Source organism: Mustela nigripes, chromosome 3 (genome assembly GCF_022355385.1).
Source record: "Mustela nigripes isolate SB6536 chromosome 3, MUSNIG.SB6536, whole genome shotgun sequence".
Lineage (NCBI taxonomy): Eukaryota > Metazoa > Chordata > Mammalia > Carnivora > Mustelidae > Mustela > Mustela nigripes.
The window spans coordinates 31340213-31360067 of record NC_081559.1 but is presented as its reverse complement, the minus strand read 5'-3'; the positions used below and the strand labels follow the sequence as shown (position 1 = coordinate 31360067).

Genomic DNA, 19855 nt, shown 5'->3' with positions numbered 1-19855 from the left:
GCCACAGTTCCCTGAACGCAGGTTTCCTGTATGGGCAATCAGCGACGAGGTTTTAATCCATCTCCCTGAAGTACTGTGGGATGCCCAAGTGTAAAGCTTTTCCCTTTCTAGATTTGGAATCCCAGGTCCCAGAGGGCCAATTAATATTTAGCAAACATGTCCAGAAGTCGTCATGAAATTAAAGCAAGATCTATGTTTGATTTTCCACAGTCACGTGTTCAGACACGTTTTTGAAGTGGTGATGGGTTTGAGTGCTTACCTTTCCGAGGACTGCTGGGGTGGTGGGAAGAGTTAACAGCAGGTAATGCCATTCCTCCCAGAGAGAGTTTGAGACTCTCTGTGTTAAGTGATGAATGAGGGTATCTGACCCACATCTGTTTTACATTAGAATGGAACATTGCCCTGACATCGTTAGGAGCATTTGTCAAGATTCCCTGGACAGAGCTTCTGTAAATTACATGCTGCAAATGTGTCAGGGTCAGATAAGAGGATATCATTAACTCCCTCAAGTTTACTCAGGGCTCTGTCAGTCCATCTCAATATGCTAACAGCCAACAATTTTCCCTGAGCCGTTTTGTTGTATTTTTCATTCATAGAAGAAGAAAAGTGGATGCTCTACCCCTCCACCCCAATATTGCACATGTTCTTTTCTCATAAATCATATTAATTGTAGACATGGTCACAAAGCATATTAAATGCAGGCATGCGTAAATGAATTAAAACATATGAGAATTTTATTATGACCCATGGTGGGTCTAACAGTCAAATACCAACTGTATTAACTGGCACCTTTTTCATTTGGGTGGAATAAGCTCTTTCTTAATGGGCTATATTTTATTGATAATAGATGGACAGGATCATCATGGGCTAGAAGTAAACAAGATGTATGTGTGTGTGCATGTGTGTGTACATGTCATCATTGTAAGCCATTTCTATGCTGAGTCTTTGCCTGGATTTATGTTTTAGTCAGCAGTGCCTAACGAATATTGCTGTCAATTTAACAGCTTAGTACTATTGAGAAATAGGTACTCTAAAGAATTGAGGAAATAGAAGTAATTCTGTGATCGGTCATAGGGCTGGAGATTAAATCACATCTGTCACTCAGAATTGATCTGAAACAGGACTGACTATGCTCTTTACATGGAACTTAAAAGTCCATGTAGCATATGAACCGCACTTGTCTGGGACTCATACTCTTGAATCATGCATTAAACATAGCTACTTGCAAAATGTAAGCCAAAGAGTAAAATAAAAGAATACGGATGTGTTTAGCTGGACATTTTACAAACACTGGTCTTCTATCTGGTTAGGTAAAGAAAGGTCAGGCATGCCCTTCCCATAACTGTGGGTGTGGGTGAGAAGGTCACCGTACTTACCTTAAAGAAACTTCTGCCCTCAGGCAACTTCCCTCTTACAGCTTTTAAACAGACAGGGCCAAAAATCTAATTATTTAGATTCTAATCAACTGCAGGATCATTCCTAAGGCATTTGAATCTGAAGGCAACGTTCTGGTTCTTGGTTGTTCAAATTTAGGCTTTTCCAGACTCCAAGATACAGTCACTGAAATTTAACCATCAGACACGACTCCTGCAGCATCTGTGTTAGCAAAACAGAAAACAAAACAACAACAAAAAAAACCCAAACAAAACCAAAAACCAAAAAACTAAAACCATGTAGACATTCGAGTATTTTTGTTTGGTTTTGAAAATACATTATCCAAATTAAGAATATATGCAGTCAGCATATACAGTTTTGGAGGTGAAGTTAGAAGCTTAAAAAAAAAAAAAGCACAACAAACCCTTTATATCGTACATAGCTTTATTTCACAGCCATGTTTTCTAAAACATACAGAAATGTATATCATTGAATGCTAAATCACAAGTCTGATGACTTAAGAACAAAAAAGAAAGTAAAGACATGAACCTGGATTCCTACAGGAAAAAAGATGCACCAAGATGTACACCATAATTTGCCAAATTGTTTGAGATTTCTGATGAGCTGATGGCAAAACCATAACACTTAGGCTAAGACAAATATTTTCCAGACTCATTGGTTTAAACATAAATCTTCATTTGGCCCATAGTTTTTGTTTTTTATATTTAATCTCCCAATAGGAAAATTAATTCAAGAGAAATATGGCATGAAGCAATTGTAAAGAATTTTTTTTCCCCCTGAACCATATACTCTTCCAATCAGGATATAAACAACCTATTTGGAATTCTGAAACTTGAGAATGACCTAAAAAAGAGATCTTTCGAAAATGTCTGTAATAATTCGAAGGACGGAAGGATCAGCACATGTGTTGGCACACGATTCCAAGGCTTTGGATTTTTAAAGAGGTTACCCATAAAGCAATTTAGAAACAGTGTCTGGGAAGTGTTTTTGGAGGTAGTGATTTAGAAAGACGCTTAATAGTGGTTTTTTCAGATGCCTTACCTAGGAGTTGTACTCAGTGTGAAATCTTCCTCCTGCATCCATTCTCAGTGGGACAGAACAGAGATCTTTATTGCAGGAAAATTATTCTTGGTCATTGCATCTCCTGGACTGATTATCTGGCATTTAGTAAGAGTGTGGTCGGTGTTCTGTAGACAGAAATCATTAGCCCTGAGTTTATTTTTCTTTGAAATTGTTTGTGAAAACCAGGCAGTTATGGTTCCCTCAATGCCCCCCACCCCCCCCAAAATGCCAGTCTGTCGTAGAAACAGCTTACTAATGGTTTATGAGGGGGGAAACCTACCCCATTTTGCAACAAATGAAGATTTTATTTTAGGCTTTGAATGACAAATTGCTGTAGGAAAAGCATGTATAAAAGAAATTGGGATAATATTCATAGAAAGAAAATATGACTGGAAGACATTCCATAACCATATTGGGGGAGTTCTAAGAAGTTCGTTTACCAACCTCTTTGTGGAGCAAAAAGAAATTTCCATAGTTTCCCTTGAACCACATGAAATACAAAATAGCTTTTAAAAAAATGTACATAAAAGTGTAATGGGACCCTTCCATAGAGACTTGAGGTTTTAAATTATGTTAGGGGAAAGTAATCCGTTTTGTAGTGATATATTTGCTATTTTATTTTCCAACGCAGATTTCCTTTTCATTTTTTAAATTAGAAGTTATTAAAAAGATGTATTCTCAAGTTTTCTCCATGTGAAACATTGGAATAAATCATGTTAGTTTCTAATTATTTGTTAATCTCCATTTTGGGAGATTAGGAAACTATTAGTGTAGGAAAATATTAGTGCCTCTTGCCCATCTTTATATAATCTTGAGAAAGAAATCACAGGACAATATGTGACCACGACAGTGGACATAAGAACTTGAGGGAGAATGTCTGTCTCTTGGGCTCTATCGGGGAAGTCAAAGGGAGCAAAGTTGGTTGGTCTTTGGTCTTTTTCGGTTTTCATGTTAGCCACTGCAGGTACTGGGCTGCTGAGCTAAGGGCTCTTGCTCAGGTGGAAACTGTCACTGGCTTTTTGTGTGGGGTACGGGGAATACTGAAAGGAAGACCCCAAAGGGATTCCTCCTGTTCCATTTGCTCAGCAACCATCCCTCTTCATTGGGTCATGCTCTGCGATGTCTTCAGGACAATGTGTCCTGGAAACTTAAGGGACTATCTTTCTTTTTGCCCTGGAATCTGACTCTGGCAAATCCTACTGCGTCTTCTCCATCCTCCCAGAGATATTTTTCTAGGTCTTAGATTTAAATCTTGTTCTCAAGTATTTTCTAATTCAGCAACTGCACAAAGTTGTGCCATGAGTCATCAGCTGACCTTGGCTTGGAGGAAGGATTCATTTCTTCTCTTTTACGATCTTCATGGTTTTCTCCCATGGACAAAATTATTACTGCTTTCAAAGTTAATGCAAATAAGAAATATATGGCAGAGGATTAAAAAAATACATTTATCACAAAAATGTACGTGTAGCTCATGAGAGAGTGTGCATGTTTTGAATAACAGTTTGTTCTCGCTCTTCAACGATAATTGTGTATCGAATATTCCATTTCTCCCTTAAAAGAATATAACTAGGTTTCAAGTAAGTATTTTCAGGAAGGGTGCTATTAATTTAAATATAATTCCATTTTATCCAGTTCCATTGACCTTTTTTTCTTTTTGGGATTAATAGAATTACCAAATTGCTTCTACTAAGTGTTTGTTTTTACTTAGCACAGTTTACAATAAAATATTTGTGTCCATGTCATTATCCCCCCTCTCATTGCCACGGTCACATTTGTCATATTATTATTTTCCTCATCCATTCTTCTTCATCAGGCCAGTACACAAAGAGATAGCCCTGATTGGAAAGGGTAGGCTTGGCCCTGAAAAACCTCTATTTTAGATCGTTTTCTTCTAGTAGACATGCCTGCATAATTTGGCTGAAATAAAATATTTAACACATGAGTACATCAGTAATGATGAAGTCCCAGAACCTAAGTCAGGTTCGGTGGGGTGAGGTTCGGAGCTGATGACTAAAGAAAGAATTCTTAAGATATCTTTGGTGCAAAATGGTGGTTTATTAAAGCACGGGGACAGGACCCGTGGGCAGGAAGAGCTGCTGCTGCCCCGGGTTGTGAGGGGTGGTTGGTTATATACACAGGAGTTGGGTAGGTGAGAACAAAGGGGTGTCCAGAAGGGCTATTGGGGCAAAGAATACTATCAGGATATTGAAGGCTTAGTTGCTATCAAGTAAAGACAATTGGAAGTCTGGTGGAATGTTACATTCCTGCTATCAAGCATCCTTGTTAATGAGATTTAGGTTTAGAAGAAATTTAACTTTATTTACTTTTCCTTCTACCTCCGCCTCCTTCCGTTTTTCATGGAGGGGAGGGTGACATTAGGGCTTGAGGGACTGAGTTCTGTGTCCCTGGAAATTGGGCTATTGATAAGGTAACTTCTTTGTTGTAATCTCAAGGACATTTGCAAACCAAGGGAGACTCCTGTCTTGTAGGATTGTGATCTCAGCAAGTTAACTATTTATTTTATGGCAGTCAGGGGTGCCTGAGGAATGCTACACCTATGGAGGGGAGCGGATGAAGGGGGGGGGTGCAAGGCGCCAGCTCTTGCTTTGTCCTCAGCCAGCCTCCTGCTCCCTCATCAGTAACATTTAAAAAAAAATTCCAGATATATATACTATAAAATCATCTATACCAACTCAAAGGCAAGAAAAGAAAACAAACAAATATGGAGGTGGAAGAACATTCAGGAAATAATTTAAATGCATTCTGGTTTATGTTCCAGGTTCTTAAATAAGAAAATGAAGTAATTAACTTACTATAAACAGTGTGGGGGGGCCCATGAGAGCCCCACATCCTGGTGACTGCCTGCCATCCTAGAACTCCAAGAATCTACAGATTCTTTGTTTTGTGACTCTCACTTTTCCCAAATCCCCAGTAAAATAAAATGACACTCTGTCACACATGATTATTTTTTTTTTTTAGAATATAAGTAGTTTTTAAGTCTTTTAAAAAAGCTATTTCACCACACCACATAACTCAAGAAAATTTAGATTCCCTGGAACATCTTTAAAAATTTGGGTATTGCTGTCCTGCTTTCTACAAACACCCTCCCCACAACTACCCCCGTCCCTTGCCCCGGCTTCCCACGTGCTCACACATACAACTCAAACGAAAAGGCAGGTGAGAAAACACAGAATAGCTGTTCAGGGGAAAGGTGGGGGAGGCTGGTACCTTGTTAAAGTAGAGGAAGAAAGGGTCACCTATAGAAACTGGTTAAGAAGATCTGCCCTCACTCTTGTCGGTTGCGGCTAATTGAACATACATCCGTTTAAAGCTGCATTTCAAGAAGATTTGGTTTAGATGGGAGCATCTGATTTTGGGATCTAATTTAAGATGTCTTTTCCGGGATGCAAGGCGAGTCGCTGTCTCCCACCTTGCGGGGAGCCCTCCATCCAGGCTTCTGTGGCCTGAATTGCCTCGGTAGACAGCATGAGGCCAGAGTCACGGCTGGGGGCTCACTGCTCCCCTCTCCTCTTGCTCTTATTTATAACTTTAACCCCTATATGCTTCAAACTCCCTCAAAAGCAGCAGGAAGATGCTGGCCACGTGTGCTGTTATGCAACCCCCCCTTGCTGAAATGCTTGATCAACAGGCTCTTCACAGAGTACCTGATTTTCTTCTGCCATTGTTTCTTGACCCCTGAAAAAGCTGGATGGTTCGAAGTTGAGAAGAGTCACTCCCATTCTCCAGTGGCAGTTTTCCAGCTGCCAAATGAATTAGCCACTTAACTTCCATCTCCAGGAGCTGTAAGGGTCAGTGAGCTTGAGTTTGCGAAACACTTCCCCGCGATCTGAAAGTTGTTCTGTTAATCACAAGGTGGTTGTGTTTTTGTTTTTGTTTTTTTGTGTTTTAAGTTCTCTCACTCTCCAGGGTTCTTTAGAAAATTGAACAGAGTTTTTAGAACATGCTTGCATTTCAGGTTTTTCTTTCTTTTTCTTATATATGAAATGTTTAGATAAGAAATGAAAAGGCAGGGCATGGAGGCCGTTACTTGGAGAATTGTTCACCACTCCTTCCTTCCTTCCCCCTCCCCCCTTTTTTCCTTCAGTTCTTAGTATGTGTCAAGTACGAAAGTAGGTGCTAGGACTATACAGGTGAGTAGGTTATCGACCCCAAAACTCTCATAATTGAAAGTAGGCGATCAACGTCACGGTTGCACAGTGGGAGGGATGAGGAAAGCACTCAGGAGCATCAGGGAGGGAGTAACTATCTCTGATTCCTTAAGGATGGCCAAGATAGGGAGAGGAACTTTCTTGGAGGGAACACTCCGAGAATAGACGTAGGTCTCTTAAAATACACAAAAAGAATTTCATTTTAATCCACTGAACTTAAGAAAATATATGTAAGTGAATGTCTGTTTAAAATCACATGCGGAACTTCCAGCTGTAATACACGATTAGCCATTGTTCTGCATGAACACATGTAATTTCTCCCTCCATCCTTCTGTCCTTCCTTCCTTTGAAATTCTAGGCCCATTTTATCACTGGAAGCGTGGGGAGGCTCTCTTTCCACCTCTTTTCCTTTCCCCGCCCCGCATTTCCTTTTCCTGAAGCCGCAGTCAGAGGTTATCACGGGGCATGGTGCGGGGTCTGTGTCCCTTGGCGTTGTGGTCAGCGCCTTCTGTCCCGGCAGATTTCCAAAGAAATAAAAATGGGACTTTTTCAGTTATCTTTTCAGCTCTCGGCTATGATCCGGTCCTCTCTGCATTCTTACTTCCTCCCAATCTGCCCGTTTATTTTAGGTAATGGGACTCCTGACCAACCACGGTGGCGTACCCCATCAGCCCCAGACCGATTACGCTCTCTCCCCTCTCACCGGGGGCCTGGAACCTACCACCACGGTGTCGGCCAGCTGCAGTCAGAGACTAGACCATATGAAGAGCTTGGACAGTCTGCCAACATCTCAGTCCTACTGTCCACCCACCTACAGCACCACGGGCTACAGTATGGACCCTGTCACAGGCTACCAATATGGGCAGTATGGACAAAGTAAGCCTTGGTCTCTCTGGGGCTAATTACCCCTGACAGGATGAAAAATCTCCACCCTTCCTTAAGAAAGGGGCGGCGGCGGCGGCGGCGGCGGCGGCGGCGGCGGCGGCGGAGGCATCGTGATTAGGCCTGACATCCCAGTATCCGTTTTGTGGCAAAGCCCGCCGACTGTTCCAGCAAGGGCTCCCTTGTATCGTTATTTTCTTAAGTGATGTCAACAACATCTTGCGGTTATTAATTGCCGCGATGTGAAGGCTGATTGCCACTAGGTGAAACACGAGGGTTGGCCGAAATGAAATAACCCCTGGCATTAGAAACACATGTTCTTAATGAGGTCAGCTCAAGGATCATATGGGGTATAATCCCAAGGACACAGACTTGTGTCAAACTTGTCTCCGGAATAAAAATATTAGTCTCGATCCTTTGATACCATGGTATTAAATATGACATTGTCAGCCTGTAGCTGATTTTGCCCCTTGCTGTGAATTGTCCCAGCATGACCTAAAAAACTACGTGTGTTTCCTTACAGGTGCCTTTCATTATCTCAAGCCAGATATCGCATAAGTGAACTGTCCACTTGGAGCTAAAACTGGCCCTGTTTCCAGTCTCCACAGCCTACACATGAAGAATCTTTTCAGAAAAAAAAAAAAAAATCACCTTTTTGGGGGGCAGTCTCGCCAGGAGATGAAGAAGAGTGATTGATTTTTTTTTTTTTCTCCAGTAGTTGGTTTCAAATTCTTTTGAACATATTGGACAAAAGCAGTGGAAGAAAGGAGGGCCTGGAACAGTGAAAAGACAAATGCAACATTTGAAGGCAATGATTTAACATGGCTACACATCAAATACCCCGACTCTTCAGCGCTGATGATCAAGGAGCCCAAACATTCCAGTTGTGTGCACGTGCGCGTGTGCGTGTGTGTCTCTGTGTGTGAGATTTATCTGGATTGGTTCAGGCAAGCAGAATGTTCTAAAATATAGCCGGAGAGTACTCTAAACTCTAACATGTTTGATGTTCCATGCTGACACTTAACACAATTTTGAAACTGCTCCCGTCACGAAGCAGGAACGGAGGAATCCTTGACTTTTCTACACACTGGAAATTGATATAAAAATAAATGGCACCATGTTTTAGGAAGTTAGACTAGATGTAAAGGACCTCCCAAATAAATTATTTGTGATCTTGTTCTCATTTGTAACCCAGTTGTCAATAAAGGTCCCGGGGCGGACAGCCTTGTGAACAGGATATGGGATAACGGGGAGAAAAAGCTTGTTTTCTTTCTCGGGGTGGGGAGAGGTATGGGACATTTTCCCAGCTCATTTTCATTTTGAAGCCAACCTGGCCGGGGCGGGGGGAAGGAAGCGCGGTGGAGAGGAAGTGACGAGCATTCCCACAGCTGCTTATCGGTGTGCAATACTGTGTACCTCACGGATGCTTTGGCAATGGCCAGGGCCGTAGAAACAGAACCAGAACTATATTTTTGCAGGTGCTTTATTTTCGCAGCCCATGATTCATTGCGGTAGAATGCATGATGTTCGCCATTTAATGGACAACCAACACCCGGCTTGCTCCCTTTGACTAGAGACCGTGTTCGAGAATCATGCTTTTACAACGACGACGTTTACATTCTTCTCTTTTCTATGAAAGGCAGGGCAAGAGCAGAAATGTCCACGTGGCTCTCATGTACTTTTAAGTTATACAAGGATATCCAATATGGAAAGATTATAGGAACCGAGGTTTACATACGTTTGTGTGGTGACATTTTAGAATGTCAATAAATTTGTTTTCTTCGAGCTGTTAAGAGGAACGAGAAGGTGGAAGGCAGTGTTATTTATTTCTTTCTCTTCTTGGAACCATGAACGAGGTAGGCACAAGTACATTCCCTTTAGAGTTAAGAACGATGATGTAGTGGGGTAGTGAGACTAGACGTAGTTCCAGTTTAGTTCATGCGTTGGTCATAGAGGGTGATGGGTCAAGAGAAGTGCTCTCTCTGTGTTGCAGTCTCAACCAACAACAATGTGTTGTAAAAATGTCTTTCATGTAAAAAGTGCAGTAAATATTTACTATTTATAATGAATAAACAGTTATGAAAACTTGCCCAACACTGCTTTTTGGGGGGAACTGGTGCACCTAGCATTAATAAAAACTTACGAATGGAAAACCTACAAACACATGCTTCGTTGCCAACGGGGCCTTTTGAATTAGACTGTAACCTCCACAGATAGGGTCACACACCCCAAAAGTGTGTTCTCTTGAAGAAGCTTGGTTGAACACAATTTTAAATGATAGAAGCTTTTATTTTTGTAGATGTGGTATTAACAAGACCCCTAAGTCCACCTTTCTCTCTCCGTGGTTCTCTGAGCTATCAAATCGCTTCACTGTCGTCTTGGGAGTATGTCTTCCCCCAGAGGACCTTCTCTGTCTTCATCTTCAGTGGTCGTCTCTACTGAAATTTTTATTGAAAGCTTTCGTATTCTGTCATTTGCTTTATTTTAGAGTCTTTCTTCACTCCTCATGGAAAACATGACTGCCTACATCATTCATTCTTTCTTCTTCCTCTTTCCCCCGATCCTTCTCCACTTCCCTCCCTCCCTCTGTCCCTTCAATACTTTTTTAAACACTTATTTTTTGAGAGTCTAATTGTACCCGGTATGGTCCTTGGCACTGGTGCTAGGACAATGCTTATAGCCTAGTGGGTTTTCCAGGGGGGTAAATGTACAGTTGCAATAAAGCACGAGGACTGTCTTTATCGAGTAAATAATCATAGTGCCCTTCCTTGCCTTAACCCATTTATTCCTCCCAACATCTTCTATGAGGCACAGTTGTTGTCATTGACATTCCCCTTTCACGGATGAAGAAACCAAGGCATAACGTGCTTATGTGAGCTCTGCCAGGGGTGAGCTGGGGTTTCATTCCAGGCAGACCGATTCCAGAGTCTACATGCTTCAACTCACTCTTCTGCCTCCCCAAGGCAGGAGAACCTTATAGTCAAAGACCCAGGAAGATGTGAAGGAGTGCTGTCCAGTTGAGTAAGCAGCTAGCCACACATGGCTATTTAAATTTACAATAACTCGGGGCACCTGGGTGGCTCAGTGGGTTAAGCCTCTGCCTTCAGCTCAGGTCACGATCTCAGGGTGCTGGGATCGAGCCCCACATCAGGCTCTCTGCTCCACGGGGAGCCTGCTTCTCCCTCTCTCTCTGCCTGCCTCTCTGCCTACTTATGATCTCTCTCTCTCTCTCTCTCTCTCTCTGTCAAATAAATAAATAAAATCTTAAAAAATATAATAACTAGAAATAAAACTAAGAAGTCGGTCCCACAGGTGCACTAATGGCATCTCAAGGGGGCAATAAGCACATGAGGGCAGAAACTGTGGCATCAGGCATGTAGATCTGGAACATTTCCATCATTGCAGAAAGTTCTGCTCATCAGTGCTGATCTAAAGCATGTCTTCTTAAAACCCTAAGGACATGAAGTGCGGTATGCAAAATGTCCAAGTTCTTTAAATGTGTTAGATGTTCTTGCTCTTTTTTTAACAATTAGCTATTCCAAAATATTTTAGGAAGAGGAAAGGAAGGTAATTCCTACCAAACACTTTTGTTATCTTGTTTAGTCCTCACGAAATCCTGTGAGGTAGGGATTATTAGCCCCAAATGACACATAAATGGACTGAGGTCCAGAGTTGTTCATTAGTTGGGCCGAGGTCATACACAGTCAGAAACAATAGAAACAGGCTTTGAGTGCCACTCAACCTGATGGCAGAACCTGCCTTCCTTTACCTTTCCAAATCCTGCTGGTGACTCTTCCTTATATCAAGCTACCCTCATGCCAGACTCAAGTTGAAAGCAGGTATTACAAAACAGAATTCACTCCCAGTATGAGAGCAATGCTTCCAGGAGCTGGGATTACACAACAGAACTGTCTTTCATGTCACTTTCCCTCCCTTCCCAATCTCAGAATTTGGCACGTGTGTGTGTGTGTGGCTCATCTCTCTCTTTCTCTCTTTTCTAAAGATTTTATTAGAGAGAGAGCCCATGCATGAGATGAGGAGGGTAGCAGCAGAGGGAAAAGCAGCTTCTGAGCAGGCAACCCAACAAAAGGCTCCATCCCAGGATCCTGGGATCATGACCCGAGCTGAAGACAGATACTTAGCCAACTAGCACCCTGCTCACATCTCTTGTTGATGTATTTCTTTCTGCCCTTATTTCTGCATGTCTCTGAGATCTCTTGCTCAGTTCATATTTGTCATGTTGAAAATCTCTGTAGATGAATTTTTCCCTGATTTTTTTTTTTTTTTTTTGGTTTGTATCTAATCCCTCTCCTTTGTCCATATAGTTATAAAATTTAATTTGAAAACTTAAAAGTAAAAACTGAAAATTAGAACTTAAAATGATTAAATCATGGATATACTAATGTCAATTGCTGAGTCATTCCTTCCTGGGCAGCCATTTTCCTAGGGATATATATCATTTCACATCTGTGATGGACACAAGCATATTTTTTGGGTCCCTCTTGGAAAGATCTATTCACACACACTTGGTTATTTGGGGGAACATCCTACGTTAAGAGGGATCTTCATTAGTGTTGACAACAGAACCAGCCAATGGCTCATGGCTGTGGGTTTATGACCAGTCTCAAATGAGGGAGAGGATGGATTAATTGATGTCCTTTGTGCACACATGCCACGGAAGACTCAATCCTGAGATTACACAACAGAACTGTCTTTCATGTCACTTTCCCTCCCTTCCCAATCTCAGAATTTGGCACGTGTGTGTGTGCCAATTACCACATGGAACCAGAACCAAAAAAATGTCTATTGAAAGGAAATCTATTTGGGGACGAAGGCTTGGGCCTCAATCATTCTGAGTAAATAAATGATTTTTGGTGTTGAATTACTTATGGATAAGGAGAGCTGGTGTCAGACATTGAGAGTAGAGCAAGTGACAAGTGGCAATGTTTATGTAGTTATCCACAAGGCCAGCCTCAGCCCTAGGCAAGCACTCACGGGTCTGGAATCAGTGTTGGATCATATGTGAGAGAAAGGGAAAAAACAGATTTGGGCTCAGGCTTCTTGTCAAATGCTGGTGATATAAGCTACTCTCTCTCTCTCTCACCCCTCCATTCTTCGGTATCACTGACCAATGTATCCCACGAGCCTCGCACTATGTCTGACCCATAATGAGTACTCAGTACCTGCCTGCTGAATAAATGAATGAATGAAGAGTGCATCTCTTGTACTGTCCTGACATGATCTTCTAAAGGAGTTCAACCTCAAGGGTGTGTGAATTGGATTGAAAAAATCTGATATTGCAATGATCAATTGCAATCTAGGTAGGGCACAGGCTAGGTGTCTAAGGTAAGACCTAAGGACCACAGATTGTCTTGAGATTGGGTTAATACAAAGCCTTAGGGAAGCCTTAGGGAAGGAGTGGGACGCAGGGGGCCCTGATGAGTCGCTTGAGGCCATATCTCTGGTGTTTCTGACTGATGCAGATGGCACAAGGCAGGGGAAGAACTGGTTGGGTGATTTCTGAGACCGCTGGTTCTAATTATAAACTAACTAATTATAAGAAACCCCGATGTTTGGACCTACCCAGACCTGTGACTCTGAATCCAGAGAGATGGGCACGGGGAGGATTAATGAAGCAAGAGCTCAAAAAGAAGCCTTGGCTGGATTAAAGCCTGGGCCACACTTGACTAGGGAACTGGCAAATCTGTTTTCTGGGCTCGAAGTTGTTGTCAGGGTCATTCATCACAGCACAGCTGAGAGGATAGGTCACTTCGGCATTTGGAGTCTCCTTAGCCTGATCTTCCACCGTTCTTGAGCCAGAGGGAAAGATGCGGAGAGGCAGCATGTCAGTGATGTTGCACAAGGGGGAAATCTGTGGAATTACTGTTGGACTGGCAGTGCGCTATGACTACATCATATCTCCAGCTGGAAATCTACAAAGCCCTACCACACAAAAATCAGCAGTGCTTGGGCTTTTCCCAACTGGTGTGTTGACATCTCATGCCCCAGGCTCTTGTGATCCTGTGGCATTCAGGAGAGTTTTAATCATGGGACTGAAAACACAACTTTCTTTTGACCCTGCTCATCTGGTCCCTCCCTCCCCCTCCGTGAAGCCAGGCTCCTGAGCTTTGAACAGAATCCCCATAAATGGCAGCTCCTTTTACTACTTGTAGAGTGAGGGAGGTGGGCAATGGTTTCTATTTCCTAATTCATTAATTCGTTAGATACTTATTGAGCTCCTTCTGTGTGTTGGGCAGTGGGTCTTCAGTGGAAGGTGAGACAAATCCTGTTGCCAAAAGACCCCAACTCTGAATGAGCTGGATCAGTGAACAATGTGTTGGGAGACAAAGCGATAGGTAAGGAAAAGTTTGCATGGAAGCACAAGGAGAGAGGGCACGACTCCTCCTGGCATTGGAACACTCTCCAGAGGAAGTGACCCTGCAGCAGAATATCTAAGGATAAACAGGAAGTTATGGGGCAGATGTGGTGCCAGGGAGCAAGTCGGTTCCATGTTTATGTGATGCCAGCAGAGGGGGTGCCAGATGAAAGAAGCCAGGGAGGTCAGTCAGGGGCTGGGCCTCTCAAATTCCCCAGTAAGTCTGTTCCACAGGCAGAGCCTTCTGGGAATCCCTAGTTTATAGAATTCAAAGGATATGAGATTAGGTTAAATGGGGCAATTACTTTTTCTTAAAAATGGATTGAGAGACTTCCCGCCTAAAAGGCCCGATAAGAATCTCAGAGGAGAAGGCACACGTATCTATGATTATTGCCCTTTTTTTCTTTTTAAGATTTTATTTACTTAGATAGCAAGAGAAGATGGGAGAGGAACAAGCAAGCTCCCCAGCCCAACCTGGGACTCAATCCTAGGACCCTGGGATCATGACCCAAAGCCCAAGGAAGACACTCAACCGACAGCTCCCCAGGTGCCCCTTATTATTGTCTTTCTAAGCAGACCCCAAAAGCTTGGTAGGGGCATGATGCCAAGGCTTAGTGGCCCAGCTGCATTTTCATCAGTGGAGAGCTCTTTGTTGGAGGTCTGGAAGCTGCCCTGACTTTCATTACAGGCTGACAGGGACACCGATTGTTAGTAATTATCCAAATGTGTGTAATTGTAATTGGGTGCTCAGCTGGGGACAGGCCCCCAGATCTCTGTGTTCAACCTTGAGGGGCAAAAAGGGGAAAGAAATGCCTTTCTTCCTTTTCTTTTTGACCCTCCAAGTTTAAATTCTCCTTTCAGACAAACTGTGCCTATCCCACCTTCCCAAACACATTCTCATGGGGCTCTTGGTTATGTAAAGGAGAACAGATCTCCTCTGCGGGTTGGCGTAAAGAACACATACTTGTAGGTACAGATGGGAAACGAAGTGGCTTTGTAGGAGGATGTGAAAGGCTATCTTTGTGGGTGCAGTTTTATGTTTGCACATTATATTTATTTGTAGGAAACCAATGACTTCTTTCTGGGTTGGAACAGTAGAAGCATGCTCAAAGGAAGTAAACTGTTCTTGAAAGCACAGTGGCAGGTTGGGAGCCCACATGGACACATGAGGGTCTGGGGGTGCTGTGCTCTCAGGCAATCATGATTTTGTATTTGTTAACAGAAAACAGATGCTCTAAATTTGGAAATTTAGAGAAGGTTTTTTTTTTTTTTTTCCCAAAAGATTTTATTTATTTACTTGAGAGAAAGAGTGTGTATAAGCTGAATGGGAGGAGGGGAAGAGGGAGCAGGAAAGAATCTCAAACAGGTTCAACACTGAATGTGGAGCCCCATGTGGTGCTCCATTCCATGACTCTGGGGTCTTGACCTGAGTTGAAATCAAGAGTCAGCCAGCCAGTCAATTGAGCCACCCAGGAACTCCTTGAAAAGGACTTTTAACAAGGAGACTATCTATAAAGTTGGAGGGGTATAGGGCAATCATAAGAGATTATGTGGAACACTGGGAAGGAGACCTGCTATGGCGTGGGAAGGGACGACTTACTGCACCCTGGAAAGAGTGTCGTGTAGAACAGTTGGCTCTAGGAGTGACAACTTTTCAAAGTACACAGACATCCAGAGCCAACTACAAGGGGAGGGAGCCAAGGGAAAAATATCCTGGCTGCATTTCCCCCCTCTCCCAACTCTTACTTGGGTGGGGGCGGGGGGAGGTGCCATTGGCTGAACCCAGTTAGAAACCAGAGGGCACAGGAACCAAGCATATGGGCCCATTTGGCCCCTGCTACATGGAGTGGGAGGGGTGGAAAGTCTGGAGAGGGATCTGGGAGGGTCCACAAAAGGTTCAAGTGCTCTATTTTGCAATGTTTTCCTGTTGTTTCCAACTCTACAAAAGTCAGCCCTTAGCTGTCATCCTAGGGCATTAAGGGACGGGTCCACGCCCAAGCTGGGAGAAGGGTGCCCCCAAGCAAACGCCGTTTACCGATATGGCTGGGTTAAGAGGTGTCATGAACAGCAGCCGTCCAAAGTCAAGAGGGTTGCCCGAGATGGCAAGTGAGATTTATATGAGAGGTAGTCAGCTTCCAGGAATTCCCAGGGACATTTGGATGAGCGGAGTCTAGTCAAAGGCTCCACTTCTTGGGGTTAAGCTGTAGGCGTACTTGCATTCTAAGAGGCTGGGCGTAAAACAGAAAATGAGAATGTTCTTTTATAGTTACTATACCAAGAGATCTGGAACATCAGCCTTACCCATATAATTTTTTTTAAAGATTTTTATTTATTTATTTGATAGACAAAGATCACAAGTAGGCAAGAGGTCGGCAGAGAGAGAGAAAGGGAAGTAGGTTCCCCGCTGAGCAGAGAGCCCAATAAGGGGTTCGCTCCCAGGATCCTGGGATCATGACCTGAGCCGAAGGCAGAGACCTTAACCCACTGAGCCACTCAGGAGCCCTGAGCCTTCCCCATATAATTTTATAAATGTTTTAAACTTGTCTCTGTCCTTCATAATTTAAGTTTCTGGAAGATAAGGACAGTGACTTGGTTATTTTTGTGTTTCCAGCTTTATTTTGCTCATTGCCAACCTGCTGGATATGTTTATGGAATGGAATAAAATCATTGCTTACTATTTATGCTAGGTTGTTACGAAGCGCATGAATAATTCTTTATGCCTTAAATATGATCGGTTCACTGGTTTTCAGCTGTAATTGAGTTAAATACTAAATTCTATAATGTGTGTTTTACTCTTTGTAGTTTGCTGATAATATAACATGGATGGTCCCTTGTAAGTGGAAAAATATCAAGAGTGGTTAGGGTTTCAGTGAATTCATAGCATCTGCTCTAGTTCCCAGGGCTGGGGAGATTGAAAAGACAAAACAAATCACGATTCCTATTTAAAGAAGCTCATAAATACATCTATGGATGAATTTATAACCTAGCTTGTAAGACTATTTGATGTAAGCTAAATTTTAGTATACCTTTGTATTAAAATTGAAAAGGCACTTATCAAAAAAATTATGGTCTAATATGATTATACTGATATAATGAGCCTACTTGATAAAATCAGGTCTTTGAGCTCACAAAAGGAATCATTAAAGTATGAACAAAGTTATATGGTAATTATAACTCAGAGGAGCATGTATATTTCAGGTATAGAAATCTATACCCGGCAACATTTTGTTTGTTGGGAGTTTAAGTTATTATATATATTTGATAACAGTAAAGCTGTATTCCTTAAAACAAGTTCTATCAGATCAATTTTGTTCCTATTTTTAAAAAATAAAGACCATAGCCCAACTCTGGAGGAAGTTTGATAAATAGGTTGTTTCTACCAACATAAGAGACATTTTCAGCTTTGCATATTCTTTTCAATCTTTAAGTAAACCAACCTATTTTCATGATCATTCAGTTACATTTATATGAGTCAGTTTGAGCTGCTGTAACAGAACACCATAGACCTGGCAGCTTACAAACAACAGAAATGTATTTCTTACAATTCTGGGGTCAGGAAGCCCAAGATGGAAGGCACTGGAAGGTTAGGTGTCTGATGAGAGCGAGCCTTCTGCTCATTCACAGATGGCCATCTTCTGGCTGTGTTCTGACATTGGTGGAGTATGTGGGGAGAAGCGATCCTCTGGGGTCTCTTTCGTGAGGGCACTAATCCCACTGATGAGGGCTCCACCCTACCTCCTCCCAAAGGTGCCGCCTCCTGATTCCATCATGTTCATCATATGCGTGTCGGGAAGACCTATTCAGTCTATAGCAATGCTTAACATTTCTTTAAAAAACAGTAAAAGGGAATTTTAGAAAGAAAAAAAGGCACCATTTATAGCAGTTCCTTCCTAGTTGTCTCTTTTTCTATGTACCCACTCTAATTTTCAAGGATTGTGGTTACCCTCATGAATTAGTCTGATTACAGAGCTCCTTACGAGTTTTTTTTCCTTTTTGTGCCCAAACTTTCGCTCTGCCCACAGCATACATTAAATAAAATACTAATAAAAAATAAATTCCTTATATCTGTTTATTTTTTTTTTCAAAATCCAAAAACTTTTTAAATTTGTTTGCTTGTTTGGGCTTCTTGTCTGACCTCATATCTTTCCTTCTTCTTTGTCTTTACTCTCAAGTTTAACATTGGAAAAAGACATCATCTTGAGAATGGATTGTAAGCAAATGTCTCCATATGCACTTGCAGACTTTGTCTTTAATTGTTCAGTATCAAAGAGTTTGAGGTGTAGTATTCAAGTATCTGTGATGGCCTGTGTAAATGCTTTAGAATTTCAGGGAACATTCACATACATTATATTGATCTTCCCACTATCTTCATGAGGAAGGCAGATCAGGTATATAATACTTCATCTCCAGCAAGACTGTTAAGCAAACAGAAGAAGTTCAAATGACTGTCCACAGTTTCACACTCTGCTGTTAATGGTAGAGTCAGGAATGCGGTTCAGGTTTTCTGCTTCTCAGTTTCTGATTCTCTGCAACCCCTTGCATCAAGCAGAGTATGGCCTCAGTGAGTTCTTGCACACATGCTCAACACTGTTGTCCGTCTCTGCTCACGTGATTTAAACTTGTAAGAGAGAAGTAGAGTCCTGAGTTTTATGAGGCATTAGGAGTCATTGCTTCTTCCCATCAAACAATACAGAGCCAGATATTGTCAGGGGCTGATGGAAAGTGAAGTGAATGCAGTCATTCAGCCTGAGAAGTACCCACGGCTCAGAACTGCTGTGTAGATGCAGGCTGGGGGTGGGGGTGGGGCGGAGGAGAGCAAGGAGAATGGGAGAAAGAGATTCAAAGCTGCCTGTGACACTTACGGATAAAAGTAACATCTGTGGTCCATAGGACAGAATGATGAGCTTGGAGAGGTGACTGGGGCCCAGTCCCGAATGTCATATATCATACCATGTTCATGGGTTTGGGTTTTCTTTTAAAAGGGAAGGGGAGCTGTGGAAGCACCCATAAGTAGCAGACTGACAATGTAGAATAGTGACTCAGGAAATTCCTCTATAATTACGACAGTTCTATTGAATGGAGCTTTTGCAGAAATGTACTATCTACACACCTTCACAGCAGCTCGACAATGTGGCAACATAATCTGATACTCAGGAAGTTCGAGTACCTTTTTGAAAGCCACAAGGCAAGCCTTGTTGCCCAGAGAGAGATTGAAGGTGTGGTGGAGGGTGAGTGATGGTCAGTGACAGAAGCGGGTGGGTCCTGGCGAAGTATGAAGGGGATGAGTATGGTGCAATGCAGATTTAGACAGACTGGCCTTTCCCAGGATAAAGAGCTTCCTTTTAAACCTTTTTACTCAAGTTAGGGAAGGAGGGAAGAACACAGACCTCTTTGCTGTTGGAGCAGGGAGGGCATGAAATTGCAGGAGTTCACCTCTGCTGCCTGTTGTCTCTGAGGCTGAGGGCAGCGGGGAGGGGACAAGCATTTCAAGTGGCCTCAGTGGAGCAGTGAGGGCTCTGTCTGGGGACACGGAATCTGCAGAGCAGCCTTGAGATTCAGGTGAGGGCGAACTGATTTTCTTCAGCTGCGCTTTGTGGCTCAGGGGGAGGAGACTGAGCAGCCTGGAGACCAGACTGGTTCTTTGGGAGGGAATTTGCAGTATGGCCAGCAAGGTGTGTGTGGCGGAAATGTCATTGGAGGAGGTGGCAGGGGCTGGGTCTTGCAGGGCCTCTGAGGGCCATTGAGACCATTGGAAGGTTTTCTTCTAAGCACCTGTGAGGTGGCTGTGCTAGGGTTTGAAAGCAGAGTAAAACACCACCTAAAATACATTGTTGGAAAGATCATTTAGGAGAACCACTTTTGGGGACAATAACCAAGACGGGCTCTGCTGCATGCCAGAGAAGAGATGAGCTCATCTCCACTCAGGGATCCTGCGGATACCTCAAGCTGCTGGATTTAGAAGGTTCCAGAG

At 42.7% G+C, this 19855-nt stretch overlaps 1 protein-coding gene across 3 annotated transcripts in view; it reads left to right on the top strand.

Annotated features, from left to right (window-relative positions):
* The window catches only part of PAX3 (paired box 3), a 99538-nt gene extending 90840 nt beyond the window's left edge, over positions 1-8698 (top strand). For 2 of the 3 annotated variants that reach the window (XM_059392686.1, XM_059392685.1), the window contains exons 8-9: positions 7256-7502; positions 8032-8698. In XM_059392686.1, coding sequence (XP_059248669.1) covers positions 7256-7502; positions 8032-8066 — 282 coding nt within the window. In that variant the 3' untranslated portion in view covers positions 8067-8698. The remainder of the gene's footprint in view (positions 1-7255; positions 7503-8031) is intronic. The other variant, XM_059392689.1, reaches the window with a different exon arrangement.
* Positions 8699-19855: the final 11157 nt, after the last annotated feature.